This window comes from Oryctolagus cuniculus, chromosome 7 (genome assembly GCF_051225735.1).
Source record: "Oryctolagus cuniculus isolate XC-2025 breed Fujian yellow rabbit chromosome 7, ASM5122573v1, whole genome shotgun sequence".
Taxonomy (NCBI): domain Eukaryota; kingdom Metazoa; phylum Chordata; class Mammalia; order Lagomorpha; family Leporidae; genus Oryctolagus; species Oryctolagus cuniculus.
This window is the reverse complement of record NC_142873.1, coordinates 113,579,252-113,597,891: the sequence shown is the minus strand read 5'-3', so window position 1 is coordinate 113,597,891 and position 18,640 is coordinate 113,579,252. Positions and strand designations below refer to the sequence as shown.

Genomic DNA, 18,640 nt, shown 5'->3' with positions numbered 1-18,640 from the left:
CCTGGTGGGTGTCCCCCTTACAAGGAAAGATCTGGGCAATGAATCTACAGTCATTGATTCAAGACCTTCAAATCAACAACCCTTCACTAGGGTATGTATCTCAAGATGATATCACTTTAGGACCTACCAGCAATACCCTTGGGTGTCCAGGACATAATAAGTACTTCTTTTTGGTTGAGATTTGTGTTGAAGCTCAAGCAGTAACCATACCCCAGCTGGAGGAGTGATAACTGCATGTTCCTAAGGTGCTACCCAATAATTTCCAAATATGGGTCTAATGGGAATAGAGAACACAATCTATTCTTTTATCTCTCTCTCTTTTTTTTTAAAGATATATTTGTTTATTTGAAATGCAAAGTTATAGGAGGACATAAAAGACTTCTACCAGCTGGTTCACTCAGCAAATGTCCCCAATGCCAGGGCTGGGCCAGGCCAAAGCCAGAACTCAGGAACTCCCTCTGGATCTCCCACATAGGTGGCAGGAACCCAAGTACTTGGGCCATCTTTCCCTGCTTTCCTAGGTGCCTTTGCAGGGACCAGGATGAGAACCAGCACTATATGGCATGCAAACATTGTATGTTGTGATTTAACTTGCTGTGCCCCAAAACTAGCCCTAGAGAACATATTATTAAGAGAACAAATAGCGCCTGAGAAATGGGGTGGATTCCTGTGCATCACTGTCAACACATTTTGGTTCTGCAGGCCCATGGTTTCTGACTGACCAGGAGCACAGGCCAGGAACAGCAGGCAGTTTCCAATGGAAGCCAATGGCTATGTAACATCGGTCAGTCACCTTGGCTTCCCCTGGGATGGAGAGGAAGATGCACTTTGGGTTCAAGGAAGATGGGTAAAGAATATATAAAACGTTGCTAACTTTACAAACCTGCTCCTCCTATGGACCAGCTTCGTCTTCCCTCGAGATGCTTACGTACTCTCCATCTTTGCCAACAGATAGGGCTGGATCATGTGATTTGGCACATTGAAACGCTAACAAATTACACTCAGTGTGCCTTAAGTGACAGTGCCAAATACGGAAGTCTTTCTAGTGAGGAAGGCAGTCTTCCAAAACCAAGTGGCTTTGGAAGTTCTCATGGCCTCCCAAGGGGGAGCTTACGTCCTCATTAAGACAGAATGTTGTGTGTACGTCCCTGACAGCTCTGGGAGCATTTCCCTAGCTCTCCAGGATATGCATATCCAGCTTAATGCTATGTCTGGCCTCACCTTGAGCCTAATCAATGGCTGGGACTGGAAAAACAGCTAATTGGCAAAATCTGCTTATCTTTGTGGTTTGTGTTTTAGGTGTAGGAATATTAGTATGTTGATGCTTTTATTGTTGCTGTGGAATGGTGATGCACCTGCAAGATAAAATTATGCAGAAACTACCTGGGCCAAATCCTAGTGTGATGCAGAGAATCTCTTCAGTTAAACCCGAGACTAGAAATTTTATTGAAAAGAATGCCTACAGCTTCCTCTCCTCCAATCCTGAAAATTCCTGCTATACCCCGTTTCACCCGGAAGTAGCTAGAATGGTTGCCCTACCTATATGTTTTATGATTAAAGAGTTACAAGAAATTGAAACCAAGCTTCTGCTCCTAATGCCTGTGACACAGATGTTATCAGGTCCGAGTTACTCCCCCTCAGATGGCAGTTCATTTGTCTTCACTTTGTTGATTACAAGTCAACTCCTTGCTAAAAATTAGCTCACTAAATTAAGGGAGTAGTACAGGATCAGGTCTGCCTTGCATGACCCTGAATCATGAAGACTCAGAATTCAATGATCACCTCAACAGTTAACATTCTAATGCTAGACTCTATTCTATTCTGAGAGATGTTCACAGTAACTCCAGGCCCTGATCAAAACCAGTCATACCCAATGTAGTTGATGACCCACAAAGAGCAGAGCCAAGTTTGCCAAAGGACAAAAGGACATGGCCCCTCCAATCCCTGATCAATCAAAAGAAGGCCAACAGCACTGTGAACCAACCCGAGAGCCTCACCCAAGCTGATCATGCACTGCTCAGTCTCAACTTTAACCTGTAGGATTCAGCAGCCTAACTTGCTCGGGGCATCTGGGAATTGAATGATAGCTGCCCATCTCTCTACTGAATGCACTGTAAAGTAACTCCCTACTGTCTTCTACCATGCCTTTGTCAGTTATTGACTTGCTACATGTTGGGTGGTAAACTCAGGTTTTTATGGATTCTAAAACAAGATGAATAAGTATTAAAATACACTCTAATAAAGCAGGATTCTTTTAAACAACATCCTGAAAGGTTACTCAGTTTACAGAAAACAAAATAAAACCCAAAATATGACAGTAATATGATGTCCTTGGGTGGATTGCTTCCAATAGCTCTGCAGGTTGTACCTTCTGAATCTTTGAGTCAACTCCATAAGCTTGAAACTTAATATTTTTTTTTGTTCCCGCATTGCATTCTCTCCTATTTTGCTTCTGCAAGCCTAAGCAAAATGATTGTGCCACTGCCTGGCCTCCTCATCAGCTGCAATATAACGTGGGTATTGTACATATCAATACTTAATGTCTCTTCAACAACACTTAAATATCTATGTCCAGGTAGTGTTTCATTGCATGGATATACAGAAGTATACTTAATTAGTCTTATAATGTTGAATATTTACTTTGTTTCCATATTTTATTAATTTAAGTATTGCCGCTAAACTATATATTTTTTGCCCCTAGATTTTCACCATTGTTCTCCACTCTAGGAAGCTGACCAGTGTGTACTCTACCAATAGCTCCTAAGTCCTTTCATTGTGGTTAATTTTACCCAACAGGTAACCCTGCAGGAGGTGTTTCCCTTAGACAGCAGTTCCATGTGTCTCTTGACCAAAGGCCACTACTTTTCCCAATGTGACCAACGCTACAGCATACTTCTTCCATTAATTTCAGTAACATTTCCCTTCTTTTGTTTTTTTTTTTCTTTCTTTTTTTTATTTAGTAAATATAAATTTCCAAATTACAGCTTATGGATTACATTGGCTTCCCCCCACCCATAATTTCCCTCCCACTCCCACCCCTCCCATCTCCCACTCCCTCTCCCATTCCATTCACATCAAGATTCATTGTCAATTATCTTTATATACAGAAGATCGATTCAGTATATATTAAGTAAAGATTTCATCAGTTTGCACCCACACAGAAACACAAAGTTAAAATACTGTTTCAGTACTAGTTATAGCATTACTTCACACTGGACAACATATTAAGGACAGATCCCACATGAGAAGTAAGTACACAGTGACTCCTGTTGTTGACTTAACAATTTGACACTCTTGTTTATGGCGTCAGTAATCTCCCTAGGCTCTAGTCATGAGTTGCCAAGGCTATGGAAGCCTTTTGAGTTTGACATTTCCCTTCTTTTACCTCATCAGAGTCACTGCTGGTATCAGTGTTGAAGTTGATCTCACACAGTTCTTATACTATACCTTGCTGTTCTCTTCATGTCAGCATACATCTTTGTAATTAATGTTTTCATGACTAAAGTATCCTTAAATCATCCTAATTTGGGCCGGCGCCACGGCTCACTAGGCTAATCCTCCGCCTAGTGGCGCCGGCACACCGGGTTCTAGTACCGGTCGGGGCGCCGGATTCTGTCCCGGTTGCCCCTCTTCCAGGCCAGCCCTCTGCTGTGGCCAGGGAGTGCAGTGGAGGATGGCCCAGGTGCTTGGGCCCTGCACCCCATGGGAGACCAGGAAAAGCACCTGGCTCCTGCCATCGGATCAGCGCGGTGCGCCGGCCGCAGCGCGCCGGCCGCAGCGCACTGGCTGCGGCGGCCATTGGAGGGTGAACCAACGGCAAAAGGAAGACCTTTCTCTCTGTCTCTCTCTCTCACTCTCCACTCTGCCTGTCAAAAAAATCAAAAAAAAAAAAATCAAAAAAAAATCAAAAAAAAAAATCATCCTAATTTGAGCAAGGGATCTGCTTCCTATTGGGACCCAGACTTACCCACTCTTGTGTAAATCTTTGAAGCCATTACATCCATTCACAATTATTTCCACAGAATTGAATTACAGATATATGCAAAGTGCATACACTGTCTGTCAAAGCTTTTGGTAAATATATAAGGGTAACTCAAAAAGTTCAAAGAAGAATGGAATTAAAAGATAATTTTTTGTGCAACAAAATTTGAAATCCCTGCAAAAAGTTCCATGAACTTTTTGAAGTCTTCTTGTACTTTAGAAAAGGTAGCATGTGAATATTCTTTTTCTAAACTTTCTAAACCCTGTCAACCCTAATTATTTCCTTTATAAACACATTCCTAATTTGATTTGTGAAAAAGCATATCTCATTGCTGTTTAAAATTATTTTACTATTTCTTTTATTCAACATACGTTGAATCCTACCCTCATACATATGTCTATTATTTATTTTTATTTCTTCTTTTGTCAGTTGCCTGTTTAGGTCAATTGTGAATCTTTGAAATTAGATTGCTCACTTTTTTTTCCCTACTGATTTGTAGGGTTAACTTTATTCTGTCATGGGTGTTGTAAATAGTATTTTGTTTTTCACTTTGGCTTTTTATTAGTTTTTTGAAATATGGAATTTCAAATAGTAAACAATGTTGACTTCACAGTCTCAATTACTGAGCACTGATTTTCTAAATAAAGCATCATTTGGCATTCACTTGTGAATTTCTGAAAATGGCAATTACAGTCTCTGATATCTGCTCTGATATTATTTTTAGTTTTAAGGAGAGTCTGAGTTCATACACATTAAGATATGAAATTTTTATGGTAAGAAAAGCAATAAACGAAAATAAGGTATTATGGTCGATTATTTCTCAAAAATATAATAAGTACAGTATTTGAATTTTTAAACAGAGTTTAACCAGCATTTATTTAGTGACTATAACCAGTCATTGCTACCATCTCTTGTCTCAATGACTGGATTATCTCTCAGAATGATCTTTCTCTTTTCATTCCTATCTATGACTCAGCAACCAGAACCATTCTTTAGAAAGCATAAATATGTTATCCACTGCTCTCAATTCTCCAGTGGATTCCCATCTTTGAACAAATTCAAAGTACCTTCCTTGGCCAAGCAGCTCACAGTCTGAGCCCTACTCGTCTCTGTGGCCTCATATTTTTATGAGGTAAGCGTATGTTAACCTTGTCCATGCAGTTTACTTGGACTGTAGGTGGTCCACTTAGGTGACATTTGTTTGTAGCTGTAGCTGGGAAATCCAAATGTTCAGTAACTGGAGAACTTGGGGCATGTGAGAAGTTGTAGCCGCTGAATCTGGAGCAGATGTTAGAATCTAGTAGAGCCACTCACTGGGATGGAGGCTGGTTCAGTTTTAGGTGCTCCCTGATGGTTAAACGAGGACAATTCTCAGTGGGTAGTTCTTGCTGCATGTCTCCACCCCACTTAGGATCAGAGGACACCTGCTCAGACAGGATTTCTGGGAACACCTGTTCTGACTTGATACACCCTTCTCAATATCCTCAGTTTTCCTCACTGTGCTATTTTCATTCGAATGGTCATGGTTAACCTGTTTTTGGGAACTTACAACTAGAACTTTAGGTACACTACTGTATCCCAAGGCTTGAAACTTAGTAGGCACTTGGTTAATGTTTGTGAAAAGGATGTTGCTAGACTTCCATATACGCATTAATTGCTAATACTATTAATATTAACTCATAAGAATATTAAACAAGTCACAGAGAATTTATAATTATGAAGGGTATTGAGGGATTAAGAAATGACAGAATATGGGCTCCAAAAGAGTCATGTGAGAAAATACCATACTTTTGTTTACCTAAGCATAAATATGTAAATCATTGCAGATATGTATGATCCTTCTCTATCAAAACTTGCAGCCAGCTTCCACTGTGTTTTGCGACACCATACAGCAATGTATTCAGGGGATGAAGGAAGTGGTTTGGGTCCCAAGTCTCAGCATTGGAAAGAACGATGGAGGTCAGCTTTATTCACTGGTAGCTTCTCTACACAAAGGAGTTTCTTGAAGTTGATTTACTTCCTTTTCTGTCTAACAAATCAATCTCCAGATTCTTCAAATGTTCCTCTAGGACATATTTTACACAATGCCCTATGCTGCCCACACTTTCAGTATTCGAGGATCTCTCCTCAAATGTGGTACCCAGAATGAAGCACTGAGTACAGTGGGCCTCTGCATCCCATCCCTCTGCTCATGTTAATCTCAAACACAGACAATGGTCATTTTCCCATTCAATTATTGTCTACAGCCATTGTCTATATTTGCATTAAACTAGGGTTTTTTGTTTTTTACTTGTTAAACTTCTTATTGGGTGAAGTATTAAGTCTTTTTATTGTAATGTAAATTTAAAATATGTTATCTTTTAAAATTAAAAAAGACAAAGGAAGAAGAAAAGAGGGCGGGAGGGAGAAAGGGGGAGAGAGGAAGGGAGGGTGGAAGGCAACATTATTGTTTTCTTAGACTTGTATCTACAAACCATATTGAATCTTTTAAAAAATAATTAAAAATTTTAAAAACTTAACATTGATTCCATGTAACCATGAACATGTATATTTATCTAAAGAAAGACTTTGCATATTTCTCTGATGGTTTGATATTATTTGTTTTATCCCATCGTCCTGCCAAGTTTTCTCAGTATTCAGCAGCTTGCCTGCATGTTTACAATAATCATTTTTCTGTCTCCTTCTGAAAAGTTTATTAAAAACTGTTGAATAAGAGCAGGGTCACAAGTCCTCCACATGTCCAGTAGGTTGGGTTCAGTTATTCAGTCACCACCATGTTAGTATTTGTCTGCCTTAATACCATTCAGCCACAAGTCTCTGTCTTGTTTCAGGACTTTGTGAGAAAAAGGTACCTACTGGTCATTGAAATCAACAATACTATTTGTCTATCATTCTCTTCGTTGGGCTACAGTGACTTTACCAGTGAAGGAAATGGGGCCAGTTTGCAATAATCTGATTCAAGTCAACATTTGTCTACCCTTAGTAATTATCACTTTCATGTTTTGTTTTCATAATTAATATATTTAATTATTTAATCTAAAATTTTATTAAGGTTGCCTCTGGTTTTGTTTTGTTGTTGTTGTTTTTTTAAAGTCATTCTTATCTCCTTTTTGGAAATCAGATTATCTGTTTTTGTCACCTGCTTTTTTCTTTTCCAGGAATATCAAAAATTGTATCTCAGGGTTCCATAGTAGCATCTGCAGGCTATTTTAAAAGCATAAGCATTTAGACTTAGCTTTATTTAAAACAACTAAGTACTGTCTTTATAGATCTTTACTTTTCTGGCAATCACGTTGTTATAATTCATTTAATAGACTTTGAACATGTAAGTGATTTTGTCCTCTGTGCTAAGGATATAGTTGTGCACACGAAATTACAGTAAAATGAGGGAGACACAAATGGACAGGAAGTGGTCACAGAGTAGAATCATCCCTAAGAGTGTAATAGGAGCCCCAGGTATGGCAGGGAATTCTGGGACTGGTGGTGGCAGCACATTATCAGATTTGTATTTTGGAAAGATCCTGCTGGCCTTATTTGAGAATGGAGCTTCTCAATCTGGAATGTGCATTGGAGTGCCTAGGGCAGATTCTGACTCAACATCTCTGAAGGGCATACTGAGATTCTGAGGTTCTGTTTCCAACATGCTCCCAGGTGAGGCTGATGCTGATGGCTCATGGACTACATGCTGAGGAGCAAGGCTGCAGGGAGGGATTAGACAACAGCTTGCCAGTAAAGAGCTGGGTTGCAAGGCTGTTGCAAGAATCTGGGAAGAAGATGACCAAGGTACAAATTGGAGGACACTTACTTCATTCTTTGAAGTTTATAGATTGAGCAACTTTGCAAATTAATATGTATGTTAACAAGATGTTCATATTTTCCTCTCATCTCTCAACAACAATACAGGTTAAATTAAGGAAAGAGGGAAGGAGAGTTGGCTTTCCATCTTAGTTCTTAGTAACTGGTCTGGAGCTTTGGCCTGCATTAGGCTGAGGCCTTAGTTATCTCATCTCATCTGTAAGATGAGAAGTTGGTTGAAATGGATGGAATTGTATGCCTGCCAAGATTCTTGTGTTGAAGTCTTTACCCTCATGCCTCAGAATATGACCTTATTTGGAAATAGTGTTTTTGCAGATGTAGTGAGTTAAGGTGATGTCATATTGGAAAAAGATAGCCCCCTAACCCATTGGACTGGAGTCCTTATAGAAAGGGGATATTTGGGGGCTGGTGTTGTAGTATAGTGGGTAAAGCCACTGCTTACAATGCCTGCATTTCATATGGGGTTTGGATCATCTCCCAACTGCTCCACTTCTGATCTAGCTCTCTGCTAATGGCTTGGGAAAGCAGTGGAAGATGGCTCAAATGCTTGAGTCCCCTGCTAGAGATGTGGACGAAGTTGCTAGTTCCTGGATTTGGCCTGGCCCAGCCCCAGTTGTTGCAGCCATCTGGGGGAGTGTGCCAAAAGGTGGATGATCTCTCATTGTCTCCCTCTCTCTCTGTAACTCTAATTTTTAAATAAATAAATAAATAAATGGGGGGTGGGATTTGGACACGGATAAAGAAACAGGGAGAGAGTAAGGAGAAGTTCAGAGTTTTGATGCCACAAACCAAGGAGCTGCCAGAAGGAAGGAGAGAGACTTGACACGGGCAGAGCCTTCCCTGGCACCTTCACATGTAGGGGCTCTGTGGATACCTTGGATTCAGATTTCTACCCTCCAGACCTGGGAGACAATGAATTCTGTTGTTCTCACCCACTCTGCTTGTTGCACATTATTACAGTGGCCCTAGCAAGCCAATATACTGATGTACATCTTTAGGTGTGACACACTGTTCAACACATGTCCTATAGAAAAATCAGACCAGGGACCAACACTGTGATGCAGCAGCATCAGCCACTGCATGCAGGGATGGCATCTCATATCAGAGCACTGGTTCAAGTCCTGGCTCCTGCACTTCCAATTCAGCTCCCTGCTAATGCACCTGGGAAAGCAGCAGAGGATGGCTCAAGTCCCCCTCTGTCTCATGTCTACTTATGCTCTCTTTACAGATTTCTACTAAGGTGTTTGACTGATTCAACCCAAAGACAATACCAACTTGAGGCCTCACCTTGAGGTTGTAAACACTGTGGGGGAGACAGATTCTAGGACATATAAGATAGTGGTGGATCTCTCCTTATCCCAGTAACATTAGGCCTGCTGAGAACTATTTTTTGTTGAATCATACCAGGATATTTATCAAAGCATGTGAATTAGCTACACTGTGTCATCCTGTTGGATGCATAAAGTTCTTAGAAAGCAGATACAAAGAAAATCGGTGTCATGGATGATACAGACTATTTTAGTTTAGAACTGTGTTTCAATTTATAATTAATTGAGGCAGGTCGTGGTGCAGTAGGTTAAGCTGCCACTTGGAAAGCCTGCAACCCATAATGAATTAAGTGCCAGTTTAAGTCCTGGCTATGTCACTTCTGATCCAACTCCCTGCTAATGTGACTAGGAAGCAGTAGATGCTGGTTTAAGTACTTGAGTCCCTGCCACCCTTGTGGGAGACTTGGTTACAGTTCCTGTCTTGTGGCTTCAGCCTGGTCAAGCCCTAGCTATAGTGACCATTTAGAGACTGCACTAGTGAATATAATATCTTTCTCCCTTCCTCTCTCATTCTCACTCTGCCTTTCTAATAAATGAAGTAAATCTTAAAATAATTTACAATTAATTAGCTGATTTAATGTACTCTTATTTCCTAGCTTTTGAAATTTAAATATAAAGAGGAAGATATGACATCTTCTCACATAAAGTATTTCTTCCTATTAAAAAAAAAAAAAAACAACAAGATCTCCTCTCCATCCTCATATTAATAGCATATTAAGCTTGATACCCCTGGAAAAAAAAAAGTAGTTTTAGTAGTTTTGAATAAAATGAAGCTAAACAAAATACTTAAAGAGGAAATTGAGTTAATAAAGTCTTAATGTAATCTTTCAGGTAGAAGATCTGAACTGGGTATCCAAAATAATCTTATTTACTTTTCATGATAGTGATGGAAATTTGACAGATATTGAAATAATCACTAACCTTATTACAGTCTCTTAGTTTTCTTATCTACAAAGCAGAAAACTTGCCTTCTAGGCATAGGAGATAAAAGGGATGGCAAACACTTCATAGAAAGAGATTTGATTGGTTTGAGTAAGCATTTTGAAGATCATAGTCACTGGAAAGGTACTTTACATACTCTTTTTTCTTATTTAATCTTCCTAACAACCCTGCTAGTTAGGTGTTGTTTTACAACCAATTTATATATATAGAATCTGAGGCCAGGGAGATCAATCCACATTTCCAATGTCAAAGGCCAATATGAAACAGAGCTGATATTCAAACTTACATCTCTCAGCCCTGTAAGGGTCCCAAATGTGAGCCAGACATGGGAACTCTGGGTTCAGGGATTAAGGGTGGAGCAGTAAAACCTATTTGCTTTTTATGGTTTTTTTTAAAGACTTTTATTATTTATTTGAAAGACTAAGTGACAGAAATAGAGAGACAGACAGAATGAGAGAGATCTTCCATCTGCTGGTTCACTTCCCAAATGACTGCTACTGAGATTTCTGGTCAGGCTGAAGCCAGGAGCCCATGCCTCCATCTGGATCTCCTATGTGGGTGGTAGGGGCCCAGACACTTCCTCTTTCACTGCCTTCCCAGATACATGAGCAGAGATCAGCCAGCATGGAATTACAGCCCAGGACCCCCACTTGCCTTTCTGAAGCCGTTGTGGAGCCTGTTCATTGTAATCCTGGTCTTGATGACCTTGACCCAGTAGGCTTCCAGCTACATCCCAAATCTTAATTTCTGAGGACCTGCCAGGTGTCTTTGATGGAAGTCAAGTATAGTCACTATTGCTTTCCATACCTATATTCAATTATGCCCTCATATTTTTGTTTGTGTGTATATTTTTTTATTTGTCAGCGTGTGGATTTTTGAAATAGAGGAAAGACCTGAAGAAATAATCTTAGGAGGGAACAGCCATGATTGACTCACTATCACTTACATAAGAAAGGCAGGTCTAGTAACTTTTCGCCTTTCGTGAATCACCAAAACTCCGCGGAGAAGAGCTGCTCACACCCTTCTGAGACAAGCCTCTAGTGAATTCTAGAGATCTATGTGTCCTCCCTCCAGTGTGACTGCGGTAAGTTTGGAAGGTACTTAACTACCCTCTGAAAGCCCTGCTCAGTGGAAGATCCGATGTTAGCAAGAGTAAGTGAAAACCTTACACGTTATGATATATTGTTCCTCCCACTCCTTTAATTTATAACAAGTTGCCTACCAGCCCTCCTCCTCTACCCCTCTATAATACATTACCACACGTGGCCTATTACCACGCAGATGAGGAGAAGCCGCAGTTCTCCATTAATATTTATAAATGTCACATTGCTCATATTTCCCATCTCTTTGGAAAATCAGCCTGAGTAATTAAGAAGAATGGGGAATTATAAAGAAGAAAAATATCAGGAAAACAGTGCACATGGAAGTTATCAACACTATTTTAATTCATTTGTAGCATCTTAATGACTTAATTTTCCACAAATTGCATTTTTTAAATGTAAATTTCCGGGTTTAAAAAAAAAAAACACAAAACTTCATTATCAGCCAAGCAAAACATATTTCTCAAGCAGTAAACTTACATGTTCGGCTTCTCCGCAAGATATCGAAAATGTTTACCTCCAATGATTTTCACCATGATCTTGGGCATTGCATCTGAGTCCTGAGGATTCTTCCAGTGCAAAGACATGATACTTCTCACAACTTCTTCAAATCTGGCAGGTAGAAAATCAGCAAATTATTTCTTTTGGCTTTTCATGTGGCGACTTGCAGCAGTCTTGTCAACAACAACAAAAACAGTGTTTACAGCACCACGTGCTTGCCAATGAAGGAGTTTGAACACACCATTTTGGTGTATTGACCATGGAAATTAGTCACTTGATAGGGGCTGGCATTGTGTAACGTGTGGCCAGTAAGACATCTTATATGGGCACTTGTTTGTGTCCTGGCTGCTCCATTTCTGATCTAGCTCCCTGCTAATGGCCTGGAAAAAGCAGTGGAAGATGGCCCAAGTGTCTGGGCCTCTGTCACCCACATGGGAGACCCGGCTCCTGGCTTCAGCCTGGACTACCGCTGCTTGTTGCAAACATCTGGGGAGTGAACCAGTGGATGGACAATCTCTCTCTCTTTTTCTCTCTCTGACTCTTTCCAATAAATAAATAAATAAATCTTTTTTTAAAGGCATTTGATCAATAGGAGGTGTAAAAAACTCACTGATCTTTCTGTGGTTTCTAAATAGCAGAAGCTGAAACTACCATGTGAAAGATGCACCATCCTTGTCCTCAAGAATGAGCAGCTGAGATGGAATTCTGGACAGACATTGTTAATGCTTATGTTTTAAGTCTCTCCACATCATTTAGTTATTGCATTACAACTTACTGTTCTTTGTCTTATATTCAGACTATAAATAACTGAATCTGAGTTTTTTTTTTTGGGGGGGGGCAGTTCAGCTACTTATAAGGACTCTTGGGCCGGCGCCGTGGCTCACTTGGTTAATCCTCCCCTGTGGCACGGGCATCCCATATGGGTGCCAGGTTCTATTCCCGGTTGCTCCTCTTCCGGTCCAGCTCTCTGCTGTGGCCCAGGAGGGCAGTGGAGGATGGTGCAGGTGCTTGGGCCCTGCACCCGCGTGGGAGACCAGGAAGAAGCACCTAGCTCCTGGCTTCGGATTGGTGCAGCGCAGGCTGTAGTGGCCATTCAGGGGGCGATGAACCAACAGAAGGAAGACCTTTCTCTCTGTGGCTCTCTCTCACTATCTATATCTCTACCTGTCAAAAAAAAAAAAAAAAAAAAAAAAAAAGGACTCTTGTGCCATGTAAAACTTGAAGATATATATTGTTTTTTCTTGTTAATTGGTTAATCTCAGATCCAGTTAGGGCCCTCAAAGCATGGAGTATGCTACATTATCTCACTATTTGTAATAAAGGTATGAGCAAAACACTTTTAATTACTACTATTCTTGACTCACAGTTGGAGGAATGGGTATAATGTAGAAATGTAACTTACTCAACATCCCAGAACCAATAATGAACAGAGCTGGCTGCCCCACCCAAGAAGTGTGCAAAACAAATCTACTGGGGCATTAGATGATCAAATGCGGTCCTTGTGGGGTCCCCGAGGAGGCTGAGGCATTAATAGGTGATATGAATATTCCATATTCAGAGTGCTCTGATGCTCAGTTTCCCCTTTACAAAACCAGGATGATTTCAGCTAGGCTCTCAGGTGAAGGAGAGCGTAACTCAACAGGGAGACAATGTGTTTGAAGCAGCTCTTCTGGCAGGAAAGAGGGAATGGTTATCACCATCAGTTTCTGCAACAATCCAAGCAATCAGAAATTGAGATTTTGCATGACATAAGCACTGATTGTTTAAATAGGTCCAATGCTAATGGTGACACACAGTTCTCTAAACCTGGCCACAGGCTGAACACTTTTTAATAAGGGCTCTTTTAAGACTGAAAGGCCTTTGGAAATCATCATGATCCGAATCCACAGAGTTGAACACTTGCTCTGTGAGTGACCTCCTGCGAATCTGCAACCTCCAGGAAACTGCCTGGAAACTTCAAGGCCCAGAATTAGTTAAGGTTATGTCCCCTCCCTGCCCAGCAGCTGCATGTCAGCCCTGAGCTCAGTCTTACCGCTAGGGTGGTGTGTCCCGACCGAGGGGTTCACAGGTGTGCAGTCCTTGCCTTGCCCAGGAACCCTAGCGGGGAGACCGGGTGGACAGGCACGGGGCGTGGCGACCCGATCCCAGGAATCTGATGAATCACAGCGCCCTGCTCCAGGGCTCAGGCTGCTCCCCCCTCGTCGCTAAGGACGCAGAGGGCTGTTGCTGGAAGGCTGTAGCTGGGCGGGGACCACCACCTGAGCCAGGAGGCGGGCCCTTCTCTGTCTCAGTCTGGAGAGCGACTGCTGACTGGCAAACAGCCCAGATCTTCACAAATCTGTGCATTCCCAGTAATGCAAATATCAACCAGAGCCTTTCTAGATGCGCATCTTGCTCACCGGGTAGCGGCCTTTCTCTTTAGGCTTCAGTTCCCTTTGTGAGATTCGCACATAGCTGGGGATCTTACCTCGTGGATTTGAATTCAGGCGTCTCCCTGCCATCCCTGAATGGATCGTGGAAATCCCTTTTTTGAGACTCAGTTTTATCATTTGTAAAAAGAAGCAACATGGGCCCAAAAATGAGTTGGTGATGAAATAAGAATAAAATGATAATAATAACTTTGAGTGCCACCCATATACTAGATACCTTATTTAAGCAAGCCATTACCTTGTAAGTTAACAGTTACCAATAAAATAATTTTATTTAAAGACGAAGAAAATGAGACTATGTATGTTACGAAATTACTCAAGGCTGCATAGAGGCAAGGGAGAGGCAAGATTCCAATATAGATCTGTATCGCTTCAATTCCCAGGTGCTTCTGATTCTGCTAAAAGGTGTCAGGAAAATGTGGGTAAAGGTAGTTTGACTACAAAACGGTTTAGTTAATGGCAGTAGCAGCTGTCTTAGCATGCACACCTCCTGCCTCCCACCCTCTAGCTGTTTAGCCATTTCCTGGATGAGCTCCCGGCAGGTGCAGCCAGAGAGGGGCACAGCACTGGACTCCCCTCCAGGGGCTCACCCTGTAGTGGCTGAGACACACCGCGTACCGTGTATTCTATCACATGCAGAGTGCCACTGCAGTAGAGGAGAAAGGGCAGCTCTCTTTCTCTCCTGCAGCCCAGCCTTCCCATTGCTGTGAGATCAGTCTTCCCAAAGCCCAGCTCTCACAGAGTCCCTCCTCTACTCACAAGTCTCCAGGATCTCATCCAGTCCCAAAGAATGTTTCTGCTTTCTGGGGATTCCACATTCTGACCTCACGCTGTATCCCTAGCTGCATCTGCCACTACTTCGAGGCTTGTTCTGCTCCACCCAACTTGGTCTATTTGCCTTTCATTTCCCTGCCTCTGATCCTTTGTCATTCTGTTCCTACCATGCCATTCCAGTTCATCCCTGTGTCAGTCTACTTAGTTATTCCATTTTCTAACTTTTTAACCTAGAAACCTTTTATTTAAGGTATACAAACTTCATGCATTTCATATATATAAGGTTAGAAACAGTGATTCTTCCCACCCTATCCTACCTCCTGCCCACATTCTCACCCTTCTTCTTCCTCCCTCTCCTACTCCCACTCTTATTTTTTACAAAGATCTATTTTCAGTTAACTTTATACACATAAGATTAGTGCTGCACTAAGTAAAGAGTTCAACAAGTAGTATGAAAAAAATAAATAAAACTGTTCCTTAACAGCAGAGACAAGTGTTAGGAAAATGATGCAGTCTTATCTATGGCGCGATCTACACCCTGACACCATCCTAGGCTCTAGCCCCTGCAGCCATTGCTGGAAGCCAGGTGGCCACATGGCCCAACCACCGCTGTCAAGCTCCACCCCCATCCTAATGGGGTCCTCTATTCCTACTTCCCTGCCCGCCCCCTGGAAAAGGGATGTTAGACCCCCTTCCCAGACACGTGCTCTCTTTTTACACATGGCTCTCTCTTGCTCTCTCTTCTCTGTGCTCTCTGCTCTCCTCTTCTTTCCCCCTCTCGTCTCTCTTCTCTCTGCTCTCTCTCTTCTCTCCTCAATAGCTCCTCTCCTCTCTGTCTCTCTCTTACGCTCTCCTTCTCCCTTTTTCCCTTCTTTGCCCTCCGGTCTGCTGGGTTTTCCCCCAATAAACCCTTTCCCTTACTCCGGTGTTTGGTGTGTTTTGTGACAACCTCACAACAAGGGCTGTTCAAAATCATTGGTTCTCAAAGTGTCAATTTCACTTCTATAGATTACCTTTTAGGTGCTCTCTTAGTTACTAAAGATTAGGGAGAACATATGGTATTTGTCTTTTGGGGACTGGCTTATTTCATTAAGTATAATGATTTCCAGGTGTATCCATTTTGCTGTAAACAACAGGATTCATTTTTTTTTACTGTTGTGTAGTATTCCATGGTGTACATAAACCATAATTTCTTTATCTAGTCTTCAGCTGATGGACATCTGGGTTGATTTCTGTGTCTTAGTTATTGTGAATTGAGTTGCAAGTTAGTCATCCTTTAGCTTTATCTCAAATAGTCAAAGGTATACAGTTAGGAATCAGACATCTTGTATTCAAATGGTAGGCCTGTTATCTCACTCCAATCTTAGGCAAGTCACTTCATGTCTTTGTGCCTTACTTTCCTCTTCTGTACAATGAGAATGCGTTTTTGTGGATTAAGTGAGTTACCTAAGTAAAGCAGTTAGAAACATGCCTGACAAATAATGAACAATGTTTGCTATTGTCATTATTTGTCAAGAAGCTGAAGTGGATTTCAGAAGCTGAAAGTGGCTTCTTTATCCTATGTATAATCTGTGGTTTCTCTCTTAGAAAATACATCTTTCTATTTATTTATTTTGCATGTCAAATCTTTCTGGATGATATTTGTGGTTGGTTGCATAATGGCTCCCCCAAGATATTCACATCCTGACCTCCAGAACCTGTGAATGTTATCTGCTATGTCAAAAGGAACTTTGCAGATGTAATTAAGTTAAGACCTAGAGATGGAGAGATTATCCTGTCTTCCTCAGGGCCCCAAAGGTAACAGGAAATGGGGGCGGGGATTTCCCTGCAGAAGAGGCAGTAGAAGGCATGACAATGGAAGAGTGAGGGAGTGAACTGCAGTAGGGGTCATAAGTAGGGAATGCTGATGACTCCAGAAAGACTCTCTAGAAGTGTCCAGAAGGAACCAGCCCTGCTGACCACTTGATTTTAGCCCAGTGAGGCTGATCTTAGACATCTGGCCTACAAAACTGTCAGAGAATAAATGTGTGTTGGAATAAACACGTGTGTGGTAATTTACAGCAGCTATATAGTTTTATAACTTTTTAATTTTTTTTGGAAAAAATTTGTGAAAGTCAAGTGTTCTGTAAACATTTTTTGGCTGAATGAATGCAGAATAAAGGGAAAAGTAAACATCAAGATTTTCTGAAAAATACTCTAATGAACATGCTACTTGCTAGGGTTTTGTCTACTATATCCTATTTCCCATCATTCCTTTCTGTTGATATAACTTTCTTTCCCTTCCTCCCTTCCTCCCTCTCTCTCTCTCTCTCTCTTTCTTTCTTTCTTGCATTTCTTTAGGGGCCGGCGCCATGGCTCACTTGGTTAATCCTCCACTTGTGGTGCCAGAATCCCATATGGCCACAGGGTTCTAGTCCCGGTTGCTCCTCTTCCAGTCCAGCTTTCTGTGTGGCCAGGGAGGGCAGCCCAGGTGCTTAGGCCCCTGCACCCGCATGGGAGACCAGGAGGAGGCACCTGGATCCTGGCTTTGGATTGGCGCAGTGCCAGCCGTGGCTGCCATCTGGGGAGTGAACCAGTAGAGGGAAGACCTTTCTCTTTGTCTCTCTCTTTCTCACTGTCTATAACTCTACCTGTCAAATAAATAAATAAATAAATAAACATACGTTTATTTATTCGATAGGTAGAGTTACAGACTGAGAGAAGGATAGACAAAGAAAGAGGTCTACTATCTGTTGGTTCACTCCTCAAATGTCCACAAAGGCTGGAGCTGGGCCTATCTGAAGCCAGGATCCCGGGGCTTCTTCCAGATTTCCCACATGGGTGCAGGAGCCCAAGCACTTAAACCATTCTCCATTGATTTCCCAGGCCATAAACAGAGAGCTGGATCAGAAATGCAGCAGCCGGGATATGAAACAGTGCAAATATGGGATGCTAATGCCACAGCACCAGCTCCACAGCTTTTTCTTTAGGACCACCCTTTCCCATTCCAGGGAGTCTTTGTGTGTTGTCAATCAAAGTGCTGTTTCTGTTGTGGTATAACTAGGTAACTAGTTTAGGTCTGAGTAAGCTGAAAGTCTCTACAAAATGCCAGTATAATGCCATCTCCTTACTTGTCAATCAAAACGCTCCCTTTCCAGGGATGCACTTGCTGCATTTGGGACCTAAAGGCATGAAACCATGAAAATATGGATATTAAATTCCATCTGGAACTTGTGGAGGTATCATAAAATTCCCAGGTGGTTTCTTGCATGTAGAGGCACCACCCCACCTCATAAAAGAAGCCAAAAATTGAGGGGGACTATGTTAGGAAAATGGCACAGTTTTATCTATGGCGCGATCTGCACCTTGATTTACATCCTATGCCTCGGCTCCGGCTGCCATTGCTGAAAGCCAGGTGGCCACAAGGCCCAACCACTGGTGTCAACCCCACCCCCATCCTAGTGGGATTCCCTGCTCCTGCTTCCCTGCCCACCCTCTGGCAAAGTTTTAAAAGTTCCTGAACACGTGGCTCTCTTGGCTTTTCTCGTCTGCTCTCCTCTCCTCCTCTCGTCTCTCTTCTCTCCTTGCTAGCTCCTCTCCTCTCTCTCTCTCTCTCTCTTATACTTTCCTTCTCTCTTTTTTCCTTCTTCACCTCTTCCCTCCAGCCTGCTGGGTTTCCCCAATAAACCCTTTCCCTTACTCTGGTGTTTGGTGTGCTTTGTGATGGTCTAACAGGCTATCTCTCTTTTCCTCCCTCCCTTTCTCTCTCCCTTTTGCTATGGACCATGG

General features: G+C 41.9%; 1 protein-coding gene across 3 annotated transcripts in view; it reads right to left on the bottom strand.

Annotated features, from left to right (window-relative positions):
- The window catches only part of C7H1orf87 (chromosome 7 C1orf87 homolog), an 83,816-nt gene extending 69,869 nt beyond the window's left edge, over positions 1-13,947 (bottom strand). For 2 of the 3 annotated variants that reach the window (XM_051856420.3, XM_089337277.1), the window contains exons 1-2: positions 13,702-13,947; positions 11,649-11,780 (exon numbers count right to left, since the gene is read on the bottom strand). In XM_051856420.3, coding sequence (XP_051712380.3) covers positions 11,649-11,755 — 107 coding nt within the window. In that variant the 5' untranslated portion in view covers positions 11,756-11,780; positions 13,702-13,947. The remainder of the gene's footprint in view (positions 1-11,648; positions 11,781-13,701) is intronic. The other variant, XM_089337278.1, reaches the window with a different exon arrangement.
- Positions 13,948-18,640: the final 4,693 nt, after the last annotated feature.